At 39.4% G+C, this 24,301-nt stretch overlaps 1 protein-coding gene across 3 annotated transcripts; it reads right to left on the bottom strand.

Annotated features, from left to right (window-relative positions):
* RBM45 (RNA binding motif protein 45) lies at nt 1-23,707 on the bottom strand. 3 transcript variants are annotated; one of them, XR_010623043.1, is made up of 11 exons: nt 23,327-23,707; nt 22,398-22,520; nt 22,142-22,268; nt 20,733-20,843; nt 20,219-20,398; nt 19,208-19,337; nt 17,920-18,016; nt 17,419-17,585; nt 16,019-16,215; nt 424-534; nt 1-123 (listed from the first exon to the last, which is right to left on the bottom strand). XR_010623043.1 is itself a non-coding variant. In XM_065750291.1 (10 exons), the coding sequence occupies exons 1-9, from the start codon at nt 23,705-23,707 to the stop codon at nt 16,023-16,025; spliced, it is 1,509 nt and encodes a 502-aa protein (XP_065606363.1). In that variant the 3' UTR covers nt 1-123; nt 16,019-16,022. The 3 variants fall into 3 exon arrangements, 2 of the variants coding, with proteins under 2 accessions (XP_065606363.1, XP_065606361.1); XM_065750291.1 differs by lacking the exon at nt 424-534; XM_065750289.1 differs by lacking the exons at nt 1-123; nt 424-534 and adding an exon at nt 13,310-13,566.
* Nucleotides 23,708-24,301: the final 594 nt, after the last annotated feature.

Raw genomic sequence — 24,301 nt, 5'->3', positions numbered from 1 at the left:
ATACTTCTAACTCTTGCATGTGGGAAGTAAATATACTGCAGGTTTCGTCTGTTGCTGTATTTCCCTCTCAGGTAAATCTCTGAATTAGTGGAACCCCGCCTGATGAAAAGCCTCTGAGGTGACCTGATGGACACATCAATGACAACAAGGAGCATTTTAAGCAGAAGCATCACAAACAAAATCTCCAAAAGCACACAGAGAAAGCTGGTGACTTGAAGCTCCCAAAGCCGCTTTCACGACCTATTTTCAGCCATTTAAAGGTTTAATGCCCCAGTTAAATTCAAATGCCAGACACTTGAGGGCGAATATGCGTTTTTTTGATAGCTTATGGTCAGTACTAAACTTCTCTTCTGTTTTCCTAACAAAACAACTGGGGAAGCAATTTCCTTCTTGTCTGTGGATGCACGGCAGCTGCGTGCTCACCTTTCATCTAACAGTAGGCTGCTTGGTGTAGGACTATGTAGATTTAAAAATCAGTCACGGTTTAAGTTTTAGAATCTTCTGATGCAAACAAGCTGGCATACTCTGTACAGACTGAAAAACCACAAGTCAGACAAACCTACCCTCGGAGAAGATTAAGGCAGAGCTTCAATTAACTTACTGTTGATCAATTATGGTAATGTAGATACGGGCACTGACAAAAACCCATTTTTAAAGAAGAATACATAGTAACAGAATAGATATAACAACAGAAAAATATAAAACTTATTACCACCAGCATTTTAAAACCAGCACATGAAATATCTTGGATCTCGGTTCAGGTGCTGAGTTGGGATTAATTTACGGTGACCTCACTTAACGTGTATTTCATTTCAGCATTTCTGCTTGTTGCCCACAGACTTGAGTTTGGCAAAAGCCCAATCCCCCCTAGAAAGGCACCTAATACTCAGCCGATGATCTGAAAAGAGAATATGCTATAGTAATCCTTTGCAGCCTGCTCCTACTGTTAAGATTAGGAGTAGGTTGCTCCAGTGCTGTTGGTATTTTGCTTTATAATGCAATATCACTCCTCTTCCACACAGAGCAAATAAACGGCTCAGGCAACAGACAAAAATAATTCACTGCAACCCTGAGGTCATAGTCAGAGAAGCCCCAGGGCTTGTAATTTTTTCCACTACAGGCTGCAGTAGCCCCTGGCTGTCCCCAGGAAAAAGGGAGAAGCAGCACAGCCCTAAGCCCCATCTTCATGTCAGCTCCCACTAACACCTGTGACTGCAGGGATCTGGACTGCCTGGTGTCAGGCTCTTACTAAACCACGAAGTCTCAGCATTACTGTTTTTCACAAACTTCTGTTTACATAAGTATGCTTTCCTTCAGAAGCAAGTGTCTAGGAAACACTGATGTAATACTTTTTTCATAGGGCTGCATTCAGAAAAAGTTCTGAACCAAAAGTAATGCAGCAAAATCCTTTTTGTTTGAGAACAGCATTCATCCAAGAACCAGAAACGTGAACACGTGACCAGCAGTACAAAGAAATGAGCACGCGGAGAACCAGACCAAACACCTCAAAAGCCTCCACGGTGCTGATGTTGCTTCACAAGACGTGTTGAATCCTGGATGGCTTATTTAGCAAGGGGGCTACATTTTCTAAAAAACATACCGCACTTGAATATTTCTTGGCTCAGCCTTCCTCCAAACATTGCCCAGAACTATCCATTTTAACAGCGCACGAAGGGATAGCATATGCCTAACTTACCCTGCTTTTCTGCCTTCAAGTACAAGGAGAAAGAGGAAAAGGGAGGTATGCTGAGATCCCTGCACTGAGGAACTTGGAATTCTAGGGGAGAAGAAACAGCCTTCTGTTTCTCCAGCTGCAAACACTGGAACATAGCGGAAAAGACTGAGGGCAGGAGGGGGACTACAACATTAGGGAGCAGAAGGCTTCGGGGGAGCTTTTACGGGCTGTGAGGGAAGCAGAATAAGCTTTTTAACTGGCACAGAGTAAAGAGGTGCAGGAGGAGAAGATCTGGGATGTTTGGAAAAACGTAGCTCTTCAGTGGAAAGAGAGGAGCTCTTAAATACAATGTTACCTTCTTGGCTGTCACTGTTTTCTCTCTCACTTTTCTGATTAATTCCTCTCTCGTACTCCCAAGGCATGCTGCTACCTGTTCTGTTTGTTTTTTTTTTTTTAGTCCAGCTTTTACTATTTACCTGTGAAGGCTCCCATTTCATTTTTATAACAATTTGTAAGCGTGCAATTCTATTTTTCAGCTTTCTGCTTCTATCTGGTCCTTACCCTGTGTTCTAGGCATCCTGTAATAAATGCCTTAACAGCTCCTAATTTAAACTTCTTTTTTCAGGGAGCAAATTGAGTCAGGCCATTACATTCATTACCGTCATCTTATAGTCATTTCCCTCCCCCTCTAATTTGCTCAAGGGGCTGAACCCCTACAAAAGCAGATGCGGAAGTTAGCACCTTGTTGGGATGGGCCAGCCAGTCGCTGCTCTCAGGCTCTCGCTGACAGGCCGTGCATGAGTTCTGGCACACATCACCGCATCCCTATGTGCTTGGGTCACATTTGTAAGTTTTTCTTCACCGCGAGGCCTGTTCCTCGATGCTGTCTGAGATTCTAGTGCAATCACGTAGCTCCATTAGCTGTCACACGAGCACATCATCTACAGTGCCTGTACTTCTATCCAGATCCGTTGCCACGCAGATTTTCCATTAGAAGTCCATGATCTAAGTAGCACGTGGCTAAAGATGTCACGCAGTCGTGAACAAACTGCGCCCGTGTCTGGATAGAATTATGTTGCATAAGATTACAGCAGTCTAATAAAAAAGGAAGCGGACATCAAAATACGAGTTCTGTCAATCACACGTATAAGAACCACGGTGAAAACGGATAATAGACAACATTGCAGACTGAGTATACACAAAGGTTCTTATTAAAAACAAGAATAACCAAACTATGGACAAATGAGTAACTGCAAAATGAAAACATCAATGCTACCAAAAATTACTCTGCGCTTGAAAAAAAAAAAATCAACAAAAACTACTGAACATCAGTATACTGAAAAGAATGCTTTCAGCGTACTGAAAGAATGTAATTCTGTTTCATACAGTCTCACTGGCTTCACAAGAAGTGGAATTCATCGAATGATACAATGCTCCAGAAAGACATATTTAGTTAAGAGTTCTGCAAACAAATTCTCCATAAGCAAATGGTTGTATGAGAGTGCACCTAGGTAGAGTGACTCAAGGTTAGGGGAAAAATCCACACAGGAACATACTTGTAATTGATATAGGGCATACAAAGAACACGATCGAGAACTAAACATGATGATAATTAACTTTTCATTCTGTGTGATTCGAAAATCAACCAAGAAGCTTTTTATTTACAAACATACTTAGAACCTGCTTTCAGTTCTGCTTTTTAATCCACCATTATAAAAAATAATAAAGTTCTCCTTTCAACATTTGGTCGCCTTCTTGCTCTGAAAGCACTGAATGTTCTGTTGCATTCCATAAGCAAGGACTCCTTGATTCCTCTTGAAACAGTTAACAGCTGACTGCAGACCAGTGCTCTGCCACCACCTTTGTGTCATCTCTGTCTCAGACACAGATTCGGTTGTAGCTTGCACACTGCAGTCCATTTGCATGCAAGGAACAAAGTCGGCAGTGAGGCAATACTGCCTAGTATGGTGCCTTGGATGAACAGCAGGCCTCGAGAATTTCCTCTGTATTTACTTGTGTTTTTCTGCACATTTGTCAAGATCAGGCACGTGGCATATTTAAATGAGGATTCTTGCTTTGAACTGATTATTGTTTGCTCGTAGTGGCTTATTGATTCAAGCTGAAAGAGACTTCCCAGAAAGAGGCACTGATAATTGCTAAGATTAAGCAATTGTTTGAATTAGTGCTAACATTTCAAATTTCTATTTCTTAGTGAATTTAATGATAGGTTAAAGACAGAAAAAAAGGGTGAGCCAACCAGATAGGAAGAGAATATTGATAACGTGTAAACATACAAAGTGGAAATACTATTCAAGTAGGAACTTTGACCCAAAAAATAAAAAATAATAAAAAAACAAGTGATAATTCAGTGAAGCCCTCTAGAGATGTTAGATCTGCACTGAAATTCACATAGAAGGTTGCACCAGAAATGGCTTTCAGCATAAGCCTTGCAGCAGAAGATGAAACTAAACAATGCACACTGGTCAGTGGAAGAGGCCAAACCTGCAAGACACTGAAGGAAATAAGCCCTTTGGTTTGAGGATAAGCAATCCCATGAGTGGCTCTGTCAAAAAGCAGTGTCAGCTCAGGACCTCCTGGTGGACAGGAGGTGTAAAAAAAAAAATACTGTCACTGTTTCTCTGAGTTGGCTCATACTTTGTCTATAGCAAATAAAATGGCTAACAACTGTCAGCAGCAACAAGTAAGCCTTTCACTGTGTCTTTTGGAAAATGATGGGTGGAGGGCTTTTTTGTACCAATCACATTCCAGCAGCATTATCAGATCTTCCTTCATGACAACAGGGCTATTTGAGCAACTGTTCTGACTCGGGAGGTAAACAAACTAGAAGGGACTTCCTCATACATACACACACCCACATACAGTCCAGTAAAGAGACAACAATTCACTGACCCGAGGAATTACAGTGTGACAGGCAGCCGTGTGCCTGCTTTTAATTTCCATACCCAATTAAATTAAGCGGCTGAAGAACTCTTTAAAGCTCCCATTAGAAAACATCTTTATTTGGATAGTCCACCAGACGCACAAAGGACAACACAGAGATGTGCTACGTCTTGCACTGACCGTATTCAAATTTTCTAGTGCCCCTTATGATGACTATTTGTACGCACTTCCGATAAAAAGGTACTGCTGACATTCTTAATAAGAAGTCCAGCTCCGCATTTATGAATTTTTAAAGGATCAAGGTGAAAAACACCATGACACAGTTCTCTCCTGCCTGTTCACAAGCAGCTCGATAATGCTGAAGTTTCTTTCTCATTGTGTATCTAATATCAACTAACATAAGCAGAAGACCATCTCTCTAGAAGCACCTCCTGTGCTTGCTTGGCTTCTCCTCTCACAAAGTGGTGAGCAGACATCCCCAGCATCAGCAAACAGCTGCAAACTCTTTGTTCCGGAAAGCTTACATACATCCCTTTCCCTCAGCAGCTCCTCCACCGAGAGCCAAAACTATACTGCAGAGAAGCAGTCACTCACAGAATGGTTTCAGCTTTCATCCTTCTGCTTTTCCAAGCAGAATATCAACGTAGGCAATCCTAACTAGCAATCTGAAAACACTGCACAGGCAAAGAATACTTACATTTGCCACTGTAACTGTAATATTTGTGCACTGTTCCAGCAATTAGTGATTACAAAAAGGAGAAAGAGCTTTTTAGTCTACCTTTCAAGCCTTGTACCAGTGAAAGGAAGGCTGCTATCCAAAAGCTATTTTCTATATGCTGTGCTCTACTTGCTTCCCGTGTGCACGCAGCACAGCTGACAGATTTCATAACTATGTCAGCCCGCTTTCCCCATAAGGCAGCATAGAAATGACAGGATGAAGACGAAGCAGCCGGCAGTTAATCTGTAGCTATGGCCACATTAAACCTCGAATGAATGTCATAATCGTATTGCTCTCAAAGAAAGTGCAAAGAAAGAAAAACAAAAAACATTCAACTCCATTTACAAAATAAACCTGTAAAAGAATTCCAGAAACGTGAATCCACACTTGCCTTCAGTGATATTAAAGTACATCAAAGAAATGACTTTTTTTTTCATCAGTTAACAAATCCGAGGACTTGAGTTAATTCCTTCTCAGAACATCTTGATCTATAATTACATATTTTGCCAAGCAGTACATACGTACTTGTACTTGAAAAGAACAGAATCATTACCTGACACATTAGTCGAGAATATTCTTCTCCAGAAGGAATCATTTCCATGCCTGTCTTTGCTGACTTCTTTCAGAAAAGCGGAGTTAATAAAAGGGGGAAATTCTCATTTACCAATTAAATCCTCCCATGCACAGCGGTTCCTAGAGCTCAGGACTTTCTTACCAGACGCGGTCACTTCTTCACCGCCAACGTGAAGCATTTCTGTACCTCCATCTGCACAACTAGATCTGGGGAAGGGAGGGGCGGGCAGAGAGAAGGTGCCAGTCACGCAGTCTGAATCTACAAACTAAAAATAAGCCCAGAAACGTATGTCAGAATTTGCCACAATGCAGAGATGCTGCAGCGATCGTGCAACATCTGTGCGCACCTCTCTTTCACTCTCATTTAGATTCCCTTCACTTCCCCTGGAAACACCCATCTCAGCAGGCAGTGGTTTCTGAAGAAACTACAGACAGTTGGTTTTCACCTAACAAAGTGTTCCTATGGCAACCTGACGTAACATACACGGCCTAGATTCCTTTTCATAATAGGGTAATGCTGAAGTTCTCATGATAGAATTTCTCATGATAGAATTGAAGCTCATCCTAAATGAGAAAAAAATCTTGGCAGAAAACAAATAGGGAGACAGATTCACAAAGAAACAGACAGGGTCTCAGTTTATAATGGCATGCCTTACAGCCTGTAAATCCCCTTCTCGAGAGTTATGTTTTCAGATGTCTCAGGCACTCCAAAGTATACTACAAAAGATTCATAGATACATTAGGTTGGAAAGGACCTAGAAGAATTCATCTTCTTCCTCCTGCATGTGATGTGTCTCTTTCAAGTCCTATGCTTGGCCTCCAATTTGTCAGCAACTGCTTTGCTAGAGTCGTGATCTTCCCAACTGCTCACAGATCTACTTCAGTGTAGAGGAACACATTTTGGCATATAACATTATGAAGGCATCATCCATATCTCCAGGTATCTCCAATTTGACCAACCTTAAATGTCCTTTACCTTTCCCCTTCCCCCTCCCCCCCCCCCCCCCACACACACACACTCCACCACTAACTTTCACCATAAAAAGGAGTTTGCTACTGTTACTCCAGCACAAGACCTAGAGGCCTGTGCTCCCAGCCCCATCAGGTGATGGCAGACAAATTCAAGCAGCCTATGACTAGTCTCCTCATTACAGTGTCTGTACCATTTATAACAGGATAAGAAGAGGGCTACAACAAAGCTTTGAGTTAGGTTATAGATTTCAAGCCCCAGAAATAGCATGTGTTACAGCTGGTTTTAGTGGTAGAAATCTCACAATACAAGCATTTGTTATTATCAAGCTCAAAATAAGACACCTCTTGAGAGCCTTTCATTCACTTAATTTTGAACTGTTTACAAAGGTGGCAGATAAGAGAAATTCTGTGGTTCGCACTTGTTTATATAAACTATCCATTATTATTTTCCTTCACATAGCTGTTTCCATTCAAGAGTAAGCCAAAAGAGCCACGCATAGGGAGTGTGGCTGTGCTTTTGAGCTGCAAGGCACATAGATCATACAGTACTGAAGAGCTTTTCAAAAGCTGTGATTTACAGTGCCTAGGAGGCACCAAGGCCATGAAGGCCACCGCCCCTCCAAGCAGCTGCTCCTCACAGCTTCCACAAAGTATTTTTAACCGGGCAGAGGGCACAGCTGAAGAGTGCTCTGTGTTACACTCAGCAGCATATCACTCTTAGCTCACAGTCACCAACACAGAGCTGCCTCAGTTCACCTTGAATGACTTCAACTGCCAGAGCTGCCTGCGAGCACCTTTAGGGTTTGAAGTGCAGAGAAGCACCAGGCCGGCCCAGGAGGCCTCTCCATAAGTCAAGCTGAGTTTGCTGTATTTGTTCCTGACAAAGCACAAACCGTGGATGAGGCGCCTGGTGCAGATTTGTGCTATAAGCTGTTTGATGAACTTGAGGCAGGGCCACAAGACACAGAACCACCGTGCAACTGAGGAACAAAGAAGTAACCCAACAAGGTAGAATTGCTCAACAGAAAGCGCAAGTTTTTGAATAACAGATACGCCTTTACGTGTAATCCTGCTGCAGTAATATCAAGTATGAGAAGTATACGGTGTGCCATACAGTTAGTGCAGTTGTCGTGCAGTATATCAAAAAAGAAAAGGAATAAAACAGCCCTGAAAGCGCTGTAGAGAAAACTCAAAGGCTGCGTGATTCATTCACAAAGTTATCCACACAAAAAAGGCTCAAAATCACAGCGCTCAACATCAGGAGCAATTGACTTCTGGATCACCACAGTTCCCTCTCCATCATCTTTCCTATCTTCAGATTTGTTTTTCAAGACTTTGTTTCCCACTGCCCTGTTTTTTCACAATCAGAGAACTGATTTCCCCTAGGAAACCACACACAAACATGATTTTCCTCTTTAATTAAGACTCTTTTCCATTTTGTTGCCTCAAAACCAGATAATTTTTAATTAATTTTTTTTTTTTTTTGTCTTTCTTCTCATTTCCACTCTGGTACTCATTCCCTCCCTCAACCTTTTACTGCAAAATTTTTACTGAGAAATGGCAACAAGTTAAGAAATGGCATAAAGAGGTGCTCTGTATACATTGTTCTTTAAAACTGTCAGGCTATCTATACGGAAGTATGAAAAGCCCTTGAAGCAGCAAGTTAGAATACTCAGATACACACGTGAAACTCACACAAGCAAAAATAGATTATTTCCATTTCAAAACCTAAGAAACTCTGAAGAAAAAAAAGATTTAAAAGGTAATTCACAGAAAGACGCTGAGGATTCTGTCCTCTCCATTAAAATGCCAAAACAGGATCTTGAACCGTGTGTTAGAAACTGAAAATTATCTGAGGGCCCTTCAGCCTAAGAAAACAAAAGACAGTCCCTTTCTTTACAAAGTTCTACATTTGAATTTATTATCTCAGAAGGGAGTTAGAGAACGTCAACAGCAGCATCAGTTTTAAGCATGTTAGGTACATCCAGGAGACCAGCGACCTCTGCTGGTAAAGGAGCAGGATTTACACAGCAAGGTTGCAGACCCCGTGCCTTTGCTGTGCCATTCAGTGAACTTGGTATTGTTAGCCCTCCATTCAGTTGGAATTTCTTCTCCAATTTGTTTTGCAGACATTTTATCAGTATAACTGCAACTCAAATGTAACATTCCATGCGGAACTTCAGCAGAGCCTTTGACAAAGTATTTAACAAATAAAGTTCAGAAAAGTGGTACGCTGAGAACATGCACTGCTCTCCTAAACTGGACGTTAACGATGTGCTTTTTTCACCTCCAGCTGCTTCCATTTTCACAGTTGTTCTTTTTTCCTTCTGACTGTTGCATACTGACATAGTAACCTGGCATCGCAGACTTTGCATTGCAAGCCTGGGCTCTGCCCCCCACTTGGAACCACTGGAGGAAAAGGTCTCAGCTAGGACATCCAGCAAAGGGAGCTCGTTGCAGTCAGGCTGTCAAATCACAGCTCTCTTGAGAACGGCCTTGTTTCTCTAAACGACCAGATATACTTTAATATAGACACTGTGGCAACATAAACAAATTAGTACCTTTCTACAGTTGCACAAACTAAAGGCGCTCCTGCAGACATGAGTCGATAAATGGACAAAAATTCCAGTGGACATCATTTAACACAGTCTATGAAAACTGCATCATCTCCTTTTCACAAGGATCACAAAACCCTGTGAAATGCCAGCAGAAACTGCAGCTGATGAACACAGCTGAAATCCAAGTCATCTACAGATAAGCATGCAAAATTCTACTTACCACTATTTCCATTACTGCAACACAGCGCACAATAAAGAAGGAAGAAAAGCACTTCTTGCCAATTCACTAACCGCCAAACAAAAGCAATACAGATTATACAGATTTTCTCCAGTACCTAACCCTTACGCTCTCAGCACAGTTACCATTTCCTGACGAAAAGCCCTGGAAAAGCAATGTGACAGCTACTCAGCGGCAGTCCTACAAAACAGTTTAAACAGGAAATAACGAATACCGTATCCAACCTGAAGCCCTGGCTGACTTGAAAGCAGCGCAATCTATTTACACAAACTGGAAAAGACCAGTATAGCTACGCCTCCAGGAAAGACATTAAACTCTTAAGGGAAAGACACCACTTTTGGTTTTAAGGATATTCTAAATAATGTTACCAGAACACTACAAATGACTTCATGTGAGTCACCTAAGAGACTGATGCAACCAGCAACCCAAAGGAAAAAAAGTATTGTCTGCTTGCAGTTACTTCTCAGGACATCTCGAAGCATCAGTACCAGAAACGAGGCAATTGCTTTCTTGCCAGTACCTGCCCGAGTCCCTTTGGAGGAAGACCTGACCGAACAAGCAAAGGAGCCCCACAGCCTGAAGTAGCACTCCAGATCTCCCAGATACTCATCTCCCCTTTCAGAGACAGGTAGTAAGCGTAACAAGAGTGAGAAGGACAGGAAAATAGCAACATTGCATCAACTCGTAAAGAGCCTCATCATCCTTTCTGCATAGGCCAAAGGCTCTGGCAAGCGGCTGTTCAGATCACTTAACAGTTAATTCTTTTTCACATCTTGGGTGGGCAAGGTCAGACAGCCATCACTTGATTTTTTTACAGAGTACTTATACTCCCAGAGAATGTTAACATCAGCTAAACAAACAGGAACTTCAGCACCACCTTAAGACTACAGATCCTGATGGAGCAGCAGCTCATCAAAAAGAACAACTGGAGGACGACTTTTTTCCTACTGTCTGCAAAGACATTCTCACCATACCAACAAGATTACAGGTGCACCTAAATTACATGTGCATCACTATACTATGCTTTAGACACCTTTTCAAACACAAATCTGTTCCAAATTGTCTGCTTTGAGCAAACGTTTCTACATTTTATATATAAGCTTTCTATTCAGTTAGCAGAAAAGTGCAAAAGGCTCCTGAACCTAAAGGAACAGCTCATTTACAGTGCCCGTGTAGCACCATGCATACTGTTGCCTCCAGCTTGTATAAAAATATTAAAAAATAAGCCACTGGACCTTCTGTGCGTATACCACAAGCATTTTTGCAATGGCATAGAACATCACCACTTGACTATTCCTGCGGATGCAACGATGCGCTGCAGAATGCACATTCAGCAGCATGCCAGAGCTTAACAACAGGATAGGATGACTGTCATATGTACACAGCAGAACCCATGCTCTCCAAAAATACTGAACTTTCTGCGTGCACACACACAGCACAGTCATGTCTGCAAAGATACTGCCTGACAATTCAGAAATTTTTGACCTATGGCATCCTCGTCAGCACTGTTCCCCTAAGGAAACACAACAAAGCTCCACATTTACTCAAAAGGAAGAAGAAGAAAAAAAAAGCAGGATTTCTCCAGAGGAACTCCAGAGAAATGTCAGCACCTGTCACAGTCTCAGAGTCATAGCCAAAGACGCAATTCTCCATGTTTAACCATAAAGCACTTTTGTTTGTTATATGAGTTGTAAAGTCTACAACACATTAAGCAGAAATTTTACAGTCTCCTTCAACCGCACTGTTCTGACAATTTAATTCTTTGTGCTGAATGAAACAAGTACTTTTGGGGAAGAACAGCTGCTGGTGAGTCAGCAGGGACTGCATCATAGCACATCTGGGGAATAAAGAAGAGTTAAACAAGGTTTGTTAAGCAACCCTCTTTCTGCAAGTTGCTGATGTTTGCAGATTTGAATTCTAACATTCTTTTAACTTCAAAAATAGCATTACTTTGTACTTTAAATAAAAACTATCCTTAAAATTTACATTTCTGAACCAACTGCAACAACAGCTCTCATTCTTACCCACCATCTCTAAGGTATATGTATAGAGAGAAGAAATTTATTTATTTTAAAAAGAAATAAAGAAAGCTTAACATGCCTGCATCTTGTGAAAGATAAAATTCACTAAACACTTTAAATTAATGCAGCATAGAAACTGCTTTGTACTGTCTGCAAATATTCTAATTGCATTAATTTTACAGTAGATCTATTCACATTACACTACTAGAAGACTAATCTATAGAACATCATTATTATGGCAGTATTTTTAGACAGCTGACCGAAGCACCAAATGGTGAAGAGTTATGTTTTAAGTAACTATGGTTTTCAATTAAAAATACTGTATCAAACTCTTCTTCTGCTTCTCACACCTTCACATCCCCCCTTCAAGCAACCCCGACAGAGCAGTTGTTTTCATAGGTATTTGCCTTGTGATGCTGTAAATGAGCAGAGAAATATCAAAAAAGTATTCTGTCCTCAACTCAGTTGGAGATATTTATCAACACCTTAATTCCTTCTAGTCTTTGAAGTACAAAGAAAACAAGAAAAAGAGGCTATCTGCCACATCTAAAAGCATAACTTAAGAGACAAAAATATCACTTAAAAGACACTGAGCTTCTGCACATTGACTATTTGGATTTGGTAACGTCAGGGGCTTGGAGCACCACGTGGAAGGCTGGAAAGATCCCTTATCAAAAACGAGCTGCCTTGGAAAGAGTATGGGAGACTGAGAAAGCAATAAAGACCGTAAAGAGTAGAACCATGCTGCAGCTCTCTGAACTCCATGAAAACAAATGATAAATTCTTCCCAGGAAGATTACTCACGGAACTACATTCTCACCCACCTGCAGGGTAGGGATTTTTTGAAAGCACATCTTTCTGAAGGTGCTCAGTGACAGAAGAAGTTGCAGATGCTCAGCCATTCTTCCCCATTTGAGGATCAAGGGATCAGCATGGGAGGGGTTGGAAGCAAGGTACATCAAAGAGCATACTTGTACACCAGTGTGCATGCAGTTCAAATTTATCAGGTTTATCCATAAACATTTAATAACCAACATATTTTTCCAATTATTTGGTACTTGACAATTATCGTTACAAGTACTTATTTCAAATTAACTTTGTTCACTCTTCAGCATTACTCAAACCATCTTAATCTTAAATACTAAATTGTTGTTTTACTGTCCAATTCTTGAACAGTGTATTCAATAGAAAGCTTCTCAAGAAGATAAATGAAAGGCAGGGGTAAAAAAAAGAAACAAACAAGGAGAAAGCATCCCAGGAGACTCTTAACTGCCTTGTAGATGCAATAACAGTGTGTCAAGAAAATGATAAATGCAAGCAGCTTGGACAGTATCGCCCACAGTCAAATGTCCCTTACAAGGAACAGCATATAACGTACAACAGATACTTCTGGCCCAAGTCAGTGAATTATTTAACACTGTACTTGAATCACTTTCATGAGTACAGCTTCTCTATCCAACCTGACTTAATACTCCCAGATACGTTAGTAGTTTCTGAAACAGTTCCTTCTTTTCATTTGCTGCTCTACTTCATCCTGACCACTGGAATGCCTTCTTTATAAAGTAGTTACAATTTGAACTGTTATCAAATAACCAGGTCACGTCACAGAAACCTGACTCCCATCACTGCAATTTCCACGTTTGAACAACTTAATTTAGAACAAGGGATTTATTTCTGGAATACAAGACAACAGGATTCTACATGAACAGCCACCAGTATACAATTTCAAAATTGCTAGACTCTTTTAAAACTGCATGTCCACACTTTTTAAAAACAGAAAGCATGATATCAACAGCGTAACAATTCAAAAGGGAAAAAGAAAAGAAAAAGATGTCAGTGTCCCCAGGAACCATGTCTTAGTCACGTTTTCAGTCAGTCAGTCAGTCCAGGGTCATGTCATTATCTAGTTTCTGTAGAAAAAACACAAGTACAAACATAGTATCAAAAAGCAACGTATCTATTTGTGTTACAACTGAGTGACAAAAGTTTCTAAAACATTCAGAAGAATATTAAGTATCACACGTGCTTTTTTTAAATTCTAACTTTGAGCAGTGAGTGAAAGCCAGCAATTCTACAGTATACTGCTGATAAAAAAACCTTAAACTTTGCTTTATGTTTTAACTAGCATATAGTTACCACTTTAAAATATTTTTCCACAGCAGTAGATTATCATGAGTACACAACTTCAAGTTTATTAAAAAAAAAAGATTTAACTAAATAAAAACAAATGCAAGTCAATTCAGGCATTTGTGCAAGAGGCATTTTCTGAGTTTCTGTTTGTAAACATTTCCCATAACATTAAGAAGGCTGCCAAGTACTCCTTTCAGTTGTCTCAGTAACCTTTATCAACAGTGAACTCGCAAATCCAGTGCATTCTTTCTTTGGCTTTTGACATATGTGGTGTTATGCAAAATACACAGTACGACAATGATTTTGTTTTAGTAACAACAAAACAAATTCAAGTAAAAACAGGTTAGTAGAGCTAATCACCTGATTTCCCAACTCCCCGAATTAAAACAGTGGACAAAGTAGCTTCTGCAGCCAATACAAGTTCACTGTTTTGAAGTGATAACCAACATCTTCCACCCTGTACCCACTCTTCATCTGTTGCATCTATGGCAGATTCCCAACCATTCTTTGGTATTGCAGTACAGTATAAAACACTAATGAAGTCCGACCTCCTGAGATCAAAGTCCAACCCCCCTACCACAGCAGTCTCTCTATACTCCCCATAGCAGGTGAATATGCCTGAGACCAGCTTCTTACTTCAGGAAGCTATGTACTTTCACTACAAAATGTGATTCAAAACCACACACAACCTCTTCTCTTTGCTTACTTGAGCACATTTATAGATTAAGATCTGGCCATGCCTTCAGACTCAGTTCTTCTAAACTCAGGTTTTAGACTATAAATAATCCCTTGGTCTATTTTCTTATTCAGACTGTTAGATAACATTTAAAACATGAACAGTAATACTTTCTCCAGCAGTAGTATCCCCTCCTTTTATAACCAGGAATTTCTCAAATCCAAAAGTTCTCTCAACTCTACTATAGCATTACTTCAGCTGCTATACATACACCAAGCTGTTAATTACCTGGAAACTCTAAATCACTTTCACTCACTACTTTCCAGAAAGCCTATCTTACAAGTAATAGGCATGTCATTTTCACTCAGGAAACAACTACAGTTATTATTATTTGTTTTGGGTTTTTTTTTTTTTGGAGGAATTAATGCTTTCTGAGGTTTATTACTAACTTCGGATGTTTCTCTTATCTTTACTTCTATAGTAAAATTAGTTTTCTTCCAATCAAAGCAATTGATACTACATTATGCTTCAAATCTTAGCTTTCCCTGTAATGACAGAATGTTTTGGTCTTTTATTACTAGAAGTTCAAAAAAACCCATTTAAGAAAAAAAGCTTTGTAAATAAAGACAAAAACATGGGTACAAGTTACATTCACCAGAACTGACAATTCTTAAAAGTTTAAGAGTTTTAGCTCTAATTCCAAGCAGACAGATTTTTCTCCCCTCTTAAAGTCATATATATGATTTAGTATATAAATATATATATATAAATTTATGAATGAATGTATATATAAATATATATATATGAATTCAGAACCATACTCTTCTTTTGGAAATAGCCTGACTAATGGAAAAAAATATAAACATTGGTTTGATTCAAATTTATATAAGAACAAGTAAGTCTTGGCTCCTGAAGTTTGTACAACCTCCCCATAAGAGCTCTGACACTTTTTATTGGCCACATCATTAACTAAAACATTTAGACTTACTACTTAAAACATACATATCACACATTCTGCACTGATTTTTGAGAGCCCAGATTTCCCAAGTTAACAAACCTCTTAGTTTTCACTTGGCAACAATGCCACAACCATTTTATTTACCCCTTTCTTCATCTATCCTTCCCCCAGGGCTCATCTCCACATCCTTACCTAACACCACACTCAGGGTATGTGTAATGAAAGAAAGACACACAAAGTGATCTCAGCCACAATGTTTATTTTTCCAATACTCTATTAATTAGTTAGATCTGATACTTTTATGTACATAATGTGAATGTTTCTGTGAATATCCAGATGTTAATCAACTTTCATATTCATAGAAACATTACAAAAATAAAGATTTCTTTACTAAAAGCAAAGTGTGTGTATATGAGCCTATATATATATATACACACACACACCATAAACACACATACACATGCACCCCATAAGTTAAATCTACTTCTAGCTATCAACTGACTCGAAATTTAAATTTTAACACAACAAACTTCAAAACACTTTGCTATTTCAAATAGCAGAACTTTAGCTTAAGCAACCACACAGACTGGGTACTCACCTACTTAGTAGGTTCTCTGACGTTTGTTAGATTCTTCCGTGGGGGAGTCTGCCAACCTTACTTTAAGTCTGACACCATTCACAATCTTGCCATGTAACGCAGTTATGGCCTCACTGGCACTTGCTCTGTCTGCAAATTTTGCATAGCCCACATTTTTTCCAGCCACAAGGTAAACTTTTATTAAGTTTCCAAAACGACTGAAAAAAAAAAAAGAACAGCAACAAAAGAGTTAATGGGTTTTTCTGCAGCACTGACACCGACCTCATCTATATGGAATTCAGTAGCTGCAAATTCTACAGTCTCACACATATGCTATATTATCCTGTGTTATCCTCCCTGAAAACTCCTAGTTTTCATTTCCCCTCCCTAGAATTCCACTCAAGGACAGACATAAGCCCAAGAGTCTATAGGCAACCTTTTTCATGAAATATTACAATAGAACCACAAGTGTTAATGACCCTGGAAGAATATATGAAGCAACACTATTTAATGTCACACACAGTAAATACTAAACAAACTCATCCACCTCAAATAAAACACCAGACAATTGCAACAGCATCCGCGGCAATTCAGATTGGGAGGTTCCTACACAGATCCTTAGAAAGTCAGAAGTGAAAGTATACTTCATCCAAACTGAAATTATACAAGCGCCAAGACTAGAAAATACGCCTTTTTGTTCTCCAGAATCATGTTTAAAAAATCCAGTGCATACAGATATGTTTTCAGAACTCTAACAGCAGTGCATATCGTTTTGTTTTCCATCCTTGGCTTTGAAAATATTATGTTTCTCCAGATAATCACTAGAAACACCAGCTATCAGAACAGGGAAATATACTCTTCTTCAAGAGCGTAGTAAAAATAAGAAAGCAAACCACTGAAGAAGAACTGAACTGTGGATTTGATTTTAAAATGGCAAGAATTGTCACTTTGTGCTACTTTCATATGAAAAACAAAGTCTTAATAGACTACTGAAACAGCATCAATAAGATGCAAACCACCAAAACCTATTTGGAAAAAAACCTCCCTAAGCTCACCCTCCTTAAGTTAACAAGGAAATTTATTCAAATACTTCAATACCAAGATTATCATAAGGAATTAGATTTGTACCTATGGTACAAGGAAGTGACAAATTATTTAAGCTACAAGAAAAGGAAGTACTATGCTCTTGGTTCAATAATTTTTGAGACTAGCCATTTCACTACTGGTTACATTAATCACTATAAACCTACAGCACTGGTATTCCACTACGCATCTGTTTCAAAAGAAGCTTTTATTTATTGATCCTTCCTTATTATTTCTCAGAATGAGTGCTCCTGATGGAAATCTTTATTTTATTTTCAGCAATTATTTCAAGTATTCCATGGCTACAAGAGGCACTTTATCCATATATAAAACCTTACCAGAAAATATCCTCCATTACAGTCACAGGTAAAGCATGAGGATGAAAAAGTACGAAAAGCCTTTCCTTCACAGAAGTATCAGGTGGAACTTTTTTTTTGGGTGGTGGAAGCATAGCATCAGTTTGAGGTTGAAGTAACTGTGAGCCAGGGGTTCCTCCAAATGCTGGCTGAAACAGGCGAAAAAAAAAACAAAACCAACTATAACTCGATTCTTAGGGTAAAAAAAATAGTATCTTGTTCGCTCCTAACACAGGACAAAAATAAGATTAAAATTAACTGTTAGAGCCTATTCGTTATCTTATTTAATGAAAGAAATAACGCTAAACTCAAACATGGACAGATATACTTAGAAGGAACAAAAAAAAAAAACACACAAACCAACCAGAGATACTTCTTAAAGACATAGCATGTAAAGCTATTACAGAAGAAAGTGAACAGTGCTCTTTACTGACATATCTGGGGTTCTTTAAATCAGACTACTAGCAGCATCCATCAACTTACAGGAGGTGCCCTATATGGCTGGACAATTGTATTGTTATTCCGTAACACAGAGGTCATATGTGCTGTTACCAGTTGTGTTGCCATTTTTCTGATGAGGCTGCAAGAAGCAATAGAAAATTGTTTTATAGAAATAACTACATTACAGTTAACTTCAACAAGAAGAAAATAGACCTTTCTAGAACTCACATTAAGATTTTTTTAAATCTGCAAGCTCAAGTAGATTAAAAATGGGGCTTGCAAGACATTTAATCGGAAAACATACATGAAACTCAGTGAAAACACTCGATTCTACATAGATACAAAACTCCCTTTCTTTTTCCAATATTATAACAAAAAAGAAACATAAACAGAACCCTCAACTTTATGTGAAAGGCGCCAAGGTGGCAGAACAGAGAAAGGTTTCACTCTTTTCTTAGAAGAACACAGGGATTCAATTCAGAATGGTGTTCTGAATTAGAAGTTCATTTCCATCTCTCCAGTATTTTTTTCCTTTGTTCTAATGGGGGACATGAAAAGCAATTGCACATTTACACAGATTCAGAGCCTATGTTTTAAGGCCATGAAATCATCGAAAGTGTTGAAGAGTGAAAGAAAACATTTGCAAGAAAGACATTTGCAAGTAATCTTCAAGTTTACATCAGGAATAACACTTCTGTAGTAAATTCCCCATTGTCTCTCTATACATTTTTTTCCCCTCTGTAACCCAGAACAGTTTTGATGCCTCCAACAGCTTAACTTCTTTCCTAAAGTAATCTAAAGTATTCACTACAGAAAAGCACGCAGATCACTTCCTCTTCTAACTAGCATTCAATCACAGAATCACGTTAGATATGGTTTAAAGTAAAACCTGAAAATCCTTATACAAGTGCAGAAATCAGAAATCAGATCCTCAGCTTTTTTCTGCCCATGTTTTTCACAAAGCTACTGTTTGCAGTATTGCAAACACTGCCAAGAGATCAAGTAAGCAATATCTGCTTTTAATACAAAGCCTCAAGAACACATGACGTATGACAGGGACCTTTAAGGATACTTGGCAAATTCAAGATTTTATAACGTATCTCAGGCATATATATTAATTTGAACAAAAATTAAAATGAGTTTCAAGATATTCACTCTCAACTTCAAAAAAACCCAACACACCTTAACACCTAGATTTCAGAAAAAAATTATCTTCAAGTGTGAAACTATTTTAGTTAACACTGCTGTACCCTCTTATAGTTAAATAATAAATAATAGTTTTCTTCTCCACAATAAAAACTTCCCAGTTTTTCTGTGTATTGGTACTTACTCTGAACTATCATTCCCATCTTCTAGAAAAATGACAGTTAATCTATTTCCAGGAGGATACTCAAACCCATGTAGCTTATACTTGGCATATATAGCTGATGCAACAGTACTGTACTGAATCACAGCATAACCTACAAAGAAAACACACAGTTCCAGTGCTGTACAAGTAAATCTTAAGAACGAGATACACTCACATAAAGAAGTAGGATCAAACTACACATTAGTCATGAATGCTACAAAATTCCTACATCTCTTTATGACAGTACATTCCTCACTAGTAACATCAATAGTATTTGTGAAGTAAACTCTTGTTAAATTAAATAGTGACAGACTGGCTGTGTTTGTATCTGAAAAGCTCATAATACAGCAACATAAAGAATGTCTTCTTCCCTAACCCCCAGTTAGAGGGATCATCATAAAATGTAATTATTCCAACAGCAGTGAGTACCAAGTATTGTAAAGTTACAACATAACTTAAATCATTTCCATTCCACACAGTGCAGTGCTCCTTATGCTTTAAGCATCTATGGGAAAAGAAGAATACTGAAACCAAGACAATTCTTCAAATATTAAGAAAATCTTTGTTTTGCAATATTACATATAATTTATTCATGTCAGCTTTTACACACATTTACACACATCTACTTCAAGAACTCAAATTATCTGCTTATAGGACATTAAAACTAGATGCCTATATTTCAGGTTATTTCTTTTCCCCCTTCCATTATGTCCAGAACTATTAACCTCACTTTACCAAAACAATAATTCTCAAGGATTTGATTATGTCCTTTCTGTGATTCTATTAGCCTTTAATATAATTACTTAAACGTTTTTCTTGGAAACAAAGGGTCAGCCAAAATTGATTTTTTTTTAATCTTATGCAATGATACCACTAATCACTGATACATGGAAAAGAAGTTATTTCTCAGAACTACTGTAATTTGCGATACAATGAACTGAGGTACAATCAAGAAACGTTCTCTGCACAGAATATTTTTATAATTTTACTTACCATTATTAGTATGAGGATCTCGCTGAACATCACAGTACTCTAGTCCTGGGACTAGATCAAAGAGGGCAAAGAGCTGCTCTTGGATAAAAGGAAGTCGTGATGCCACTGACAGACGTTTGGAGACTGATTCCTGAATTCTGTTCTCATTTTTTTCAAAACTACAAAACTCTGGTTGAGCACCTCAAGAATATACATAAAAATAAACAATCAAATTCATTACATTAAGTAAGCCTTTAATTCACACTTTTTTAAATTCATATTTTAGAAGCAATGTAAGTGCAGTATATACAAAAATTAATCTGCATATTTCAGGAACACAGGTCTTGTAATAATCAGGCAACACGACCAAAACATGCCGTAATCATAAGAAATGAAATACCCAACTCATTTCTAAGTCAAAAATTTAATCTACTAGTTGTTAAACTACGCTTCTTCTAGACTGCCTTCTTCCAAATTACACTTAGACTGCAATTAGATTACAAATAAATTTCAGTTAAAAAAACCTGTGACTTACAAAATGGAAATACAGTTCCTCTTGGTTCTTGCCTTGCATTATTGCTATAATATTCATGTTCAAAAGACTCAGTTGACTTATTTTTAGGTTCAGCCAAAATGGCCCGATAGCCTGAAAGAAACCATTAGAAATACTGCAACATCTCAGCATATTTTAAATATTTCTGAACAGATATGCATTCTGTAAATACTTCATTTAAAAACACTTTATTCAGAAAAACCACCAAGTGCCCTCATGAATGTGTAACTCTTGCAAGTTGGCATAATAAATGATGTAGAAGTTAATTTGTCAATGTATTGTATGTGGAACATGCTAAGTGCAAGTGAGCCTGCTTGCTCCGAGAGTGACCAAGGACTAGAACCTAAAAAGACCAAGGATATACCCAAGAATATGCCCAAGAGATAAACAAAGCTGTCTGGAAGCATGTCCAAACAAGACAAACTCCAGAAGTCCCTTCCAACATCAACCATTCTATGATACTCGGCAGGACTTGGAGATGCTACAGAGGCAATCAGTTGAACTTTCACAGAACTGTAACAGCCATTCACAGACGTTTTTTGCTGATCTAGGTTCTGTTTATCCATAGTTTAGGTATTAAGTCTTAGGGCACCTAATCCAACTCAAATAAGAGGAAATAAAATTCAACTCCTAATAAAACTCTCTCATTTCTGTGAGTATTCTGGTATAGGGATAACAATCGTTCAGAACTCTTATGATAAACCACAGATATTACTTAAACTAAAAACAATAAAAAACTCCCCCACAACAAAAAGAAAAAACAACAAAAACCCTAGACCTGAATGCCGAAGTGTTTAATACTAAGTAAAGGAGGCTGAACTGAAAAACTAAGTTACACCAAAAGCTTCTCTTCTACTGGCTGAGGAGGCCCAAACACTGAGCCCTTTCCTCATGAATCATGCACTTTAGCAGACCTCCACTGGACTTACTCTAATTCCTTAACAACTGCTTGGTACAAGGGCATAAATGACAAAAGGTTGATCATAAAGAGGACAAAGTATTTGTTCCTGCAACATATTAATTCTGACATTAAATTGGGCGAGGGGGAAGGGAAAAAAAAAACACTTAAATTAACCTGAATTTGTTCTTAAGTAAACGTAATCACAACTGAATTATATGGATTACAAAATACATTGTTATACATTTTATATGTAATTCACATTTTATTAAAAACATACTCCCAGAAATACCTAAAAATGAGATTGTCTTGTGAATGAAATCTAAATTAGATTAATACCTAATAAATGTTTTCATTTGCAATATAACGTTTGTCTGAAGATGTGTACACACCATAAATAATGTACCCACAAATAAAGCTAAATATTAATGATATATTAATGATGGCATGTGTTTATTGCGAAAAACTGTAATAAGTTGAATTAGCTTCTTACTTCGATCACACTCCTCAATTGCTCGGGCAGCCTGCGATGGTTTTAAGTACCTCACATAGCCCAAACCTTTACTTTCTCCAGTAGTCTTGTTCTTAATAATGCTGCAATATTCAATGTCCCCGTACATCTAGAACAATTAAGAAACATATTAATTCACAGTATTTGAAAAATGCATTAACGTTTGATGCTTTAAGTTCCTCTGAGAAATTAAGAAAAAAAGCTAGTTAAAAATCCTCAGCAAGCAATGAATCAGCACCTTAAACTTCTCACGCAGATCTTCCTCTGTATACGTCTTTGGTATCATAACAAAGATTCGTGTGAGCTCCTCATCTTCGACATCTCGGTGGCTTCCAGAAGCTCGTGACTGTGCAATAAATACCTAACAAAAGTTACACAGATATTAATTACTTAAAAAAAAAAAACCTGAGCTATATACAAAGTCGGTATTTAAACAAATCTATCATTCATATTACATGCTTTCCAAGTGAGAAAAAAGAATATCACTGATCACAAGTGCACCTGCAAGAAAAAAATGTGTAAGCACAGTACACTCAAAATGGTTTCTCAAGCAGGACAGTGCTAAGTTCCCACTGAGGATAATGTAGCATGGTGAGAAATATTAAAGCTCTGCCCAGAAACACCACCAGTGCCACAAAGGGAATCTGATGCAGCTACAGATGCTTTCCTGGAAGCAGCCGGCCATGGTATAGAAGTCTTAACAAGAAGTAATAAAAAAAGGGCACAAACTCAATCTCAAACAAACAATTGGGACATCAGGGCGGAACTGGGAGCTTTAGTTTACTACTGCAGTTACAGCTCAGTTGGGCCAAAGCCTGCAGGCAGCACTCACTTGAGCATAGCTTCTCAGACCTATAGTTGAGAATATCTTAATTTCCTAAACAAAAAACTTTCAGGAAAGGAAAAAAAAATAGAAAACAACCCTAAAAACAGGCACAAGCTCCAAAACAAACTCCTCGTGCGACAGCAGCAGCTGAATTCTGGAACTACTTTCCTAAGGGTCATGCAGAGATAGTAAGGAATACAGCTCAGATCTCCCGATTTCTAACAGCAAATTCTTCAGAAAAGGTTTCGCTAAGTGCTTATCTCCATCCCATTGTAAAGCTCATGGGGTCTTCTCAGTGTTCAAATTAGTTCCTATTCCGGGCCGCGGCCCTCGCGCACTACCTTGATGGGCTTGGTGTCGGGGGCCAGGCTGCGGCCGTGCATCTCCTCCATGGCCCGGCACGCCTGCGAGCTGCGGGCGAACTTGATGAAGGCGATGCCGCGGGACTCGTTGGTGCGCTTGTCGCGCAGCAGCCAGATGTTCTGGATGTCCCCGAACGGGGCGAAGCGCTCCCGAATCAGCGCCTCGCCCGCGTCCTTGCCCAGCACCACGAAAACGCGGCTGTTGGGCGGCTCGTCCAGGCACTCGGCCGACAGCCGGAATCCGCCGTTCTCCTCCATGGCGGGGCCGCCGCTCGGCTCGCGGGCCGCAGGAGAGCACTGGCTCGGCTCAGCACCGGGAGAAGAGCGGCCGCCAGCCTCTTTCAGCCGCGGAGACAACATGGCCGCGCCCCGCCCCGCGCGGGCCGCTGGGACAGCGCCCGCACCTCGCCGCTCCAAACAGGAAGGAGCGCGTAACGCTTAGTCCCGCCCCTCTGGGCAGCCGCAAGCCAATCAGAAGAGAAAGACGCGGAGTTCTCCTCTCCGCGATTGGACACGACACACGTGCCTCGCTGGCAGGGCGGAGGGCCGCGCGGGAGCGCGGGGATGACGGACCGGGGCCGGGGGAGGGGCACGGTGCGGAGCACGGTGCGGGGATGCGCCTTCTGCTGTCTCGTGCTGAACGCTTACTGGCTTCTGCGAATCCGATGGGTGCGTGCTGCGCTGCCTTTCTCTGGAGAAGTCCTTGTGGGCTAAGAAGGAATGCTGTGATTGCTGGACTGCTCAGCTTCAAAAAAGATTGGATCTGTCTGAAAGGAACACGGCCTCAGTGCCATACAGTTGAAAAAGCTGGAAAGCACAAGACAGGGCCAAATCTTTTGGGTTTGTCTGGCCACTTAACAGGACAAGCTGCAGGATTTTCCTACTCGGAGGCAAACAAGAACGTATATGGAAAAAGAAAAAAAAACAGCCCATTTGTTTAGAGGTACAATAGTG

Source organism: Cyrtonyx montezumae, unplaced genomic scaffold (assembly GCF_038088225.1).
Source record: "Cyrtonyx montezumae isolate F1298 unplaced genomic scaffold, pur_monq_1.0 scaffold_7, whole genome shotgun sequence".
Classification (NCBI taxonomy): Eukaryota; Metazoa; Chordata; class Aves; order Galliformes; family Odontophoridae; genus Cyrtonyx; species Cyrtonyx montezumae.
Note: the sequence above shows the minus strand (reverse complement) of the source record. Positions and strands in the feature narration are given on the sequence as shown.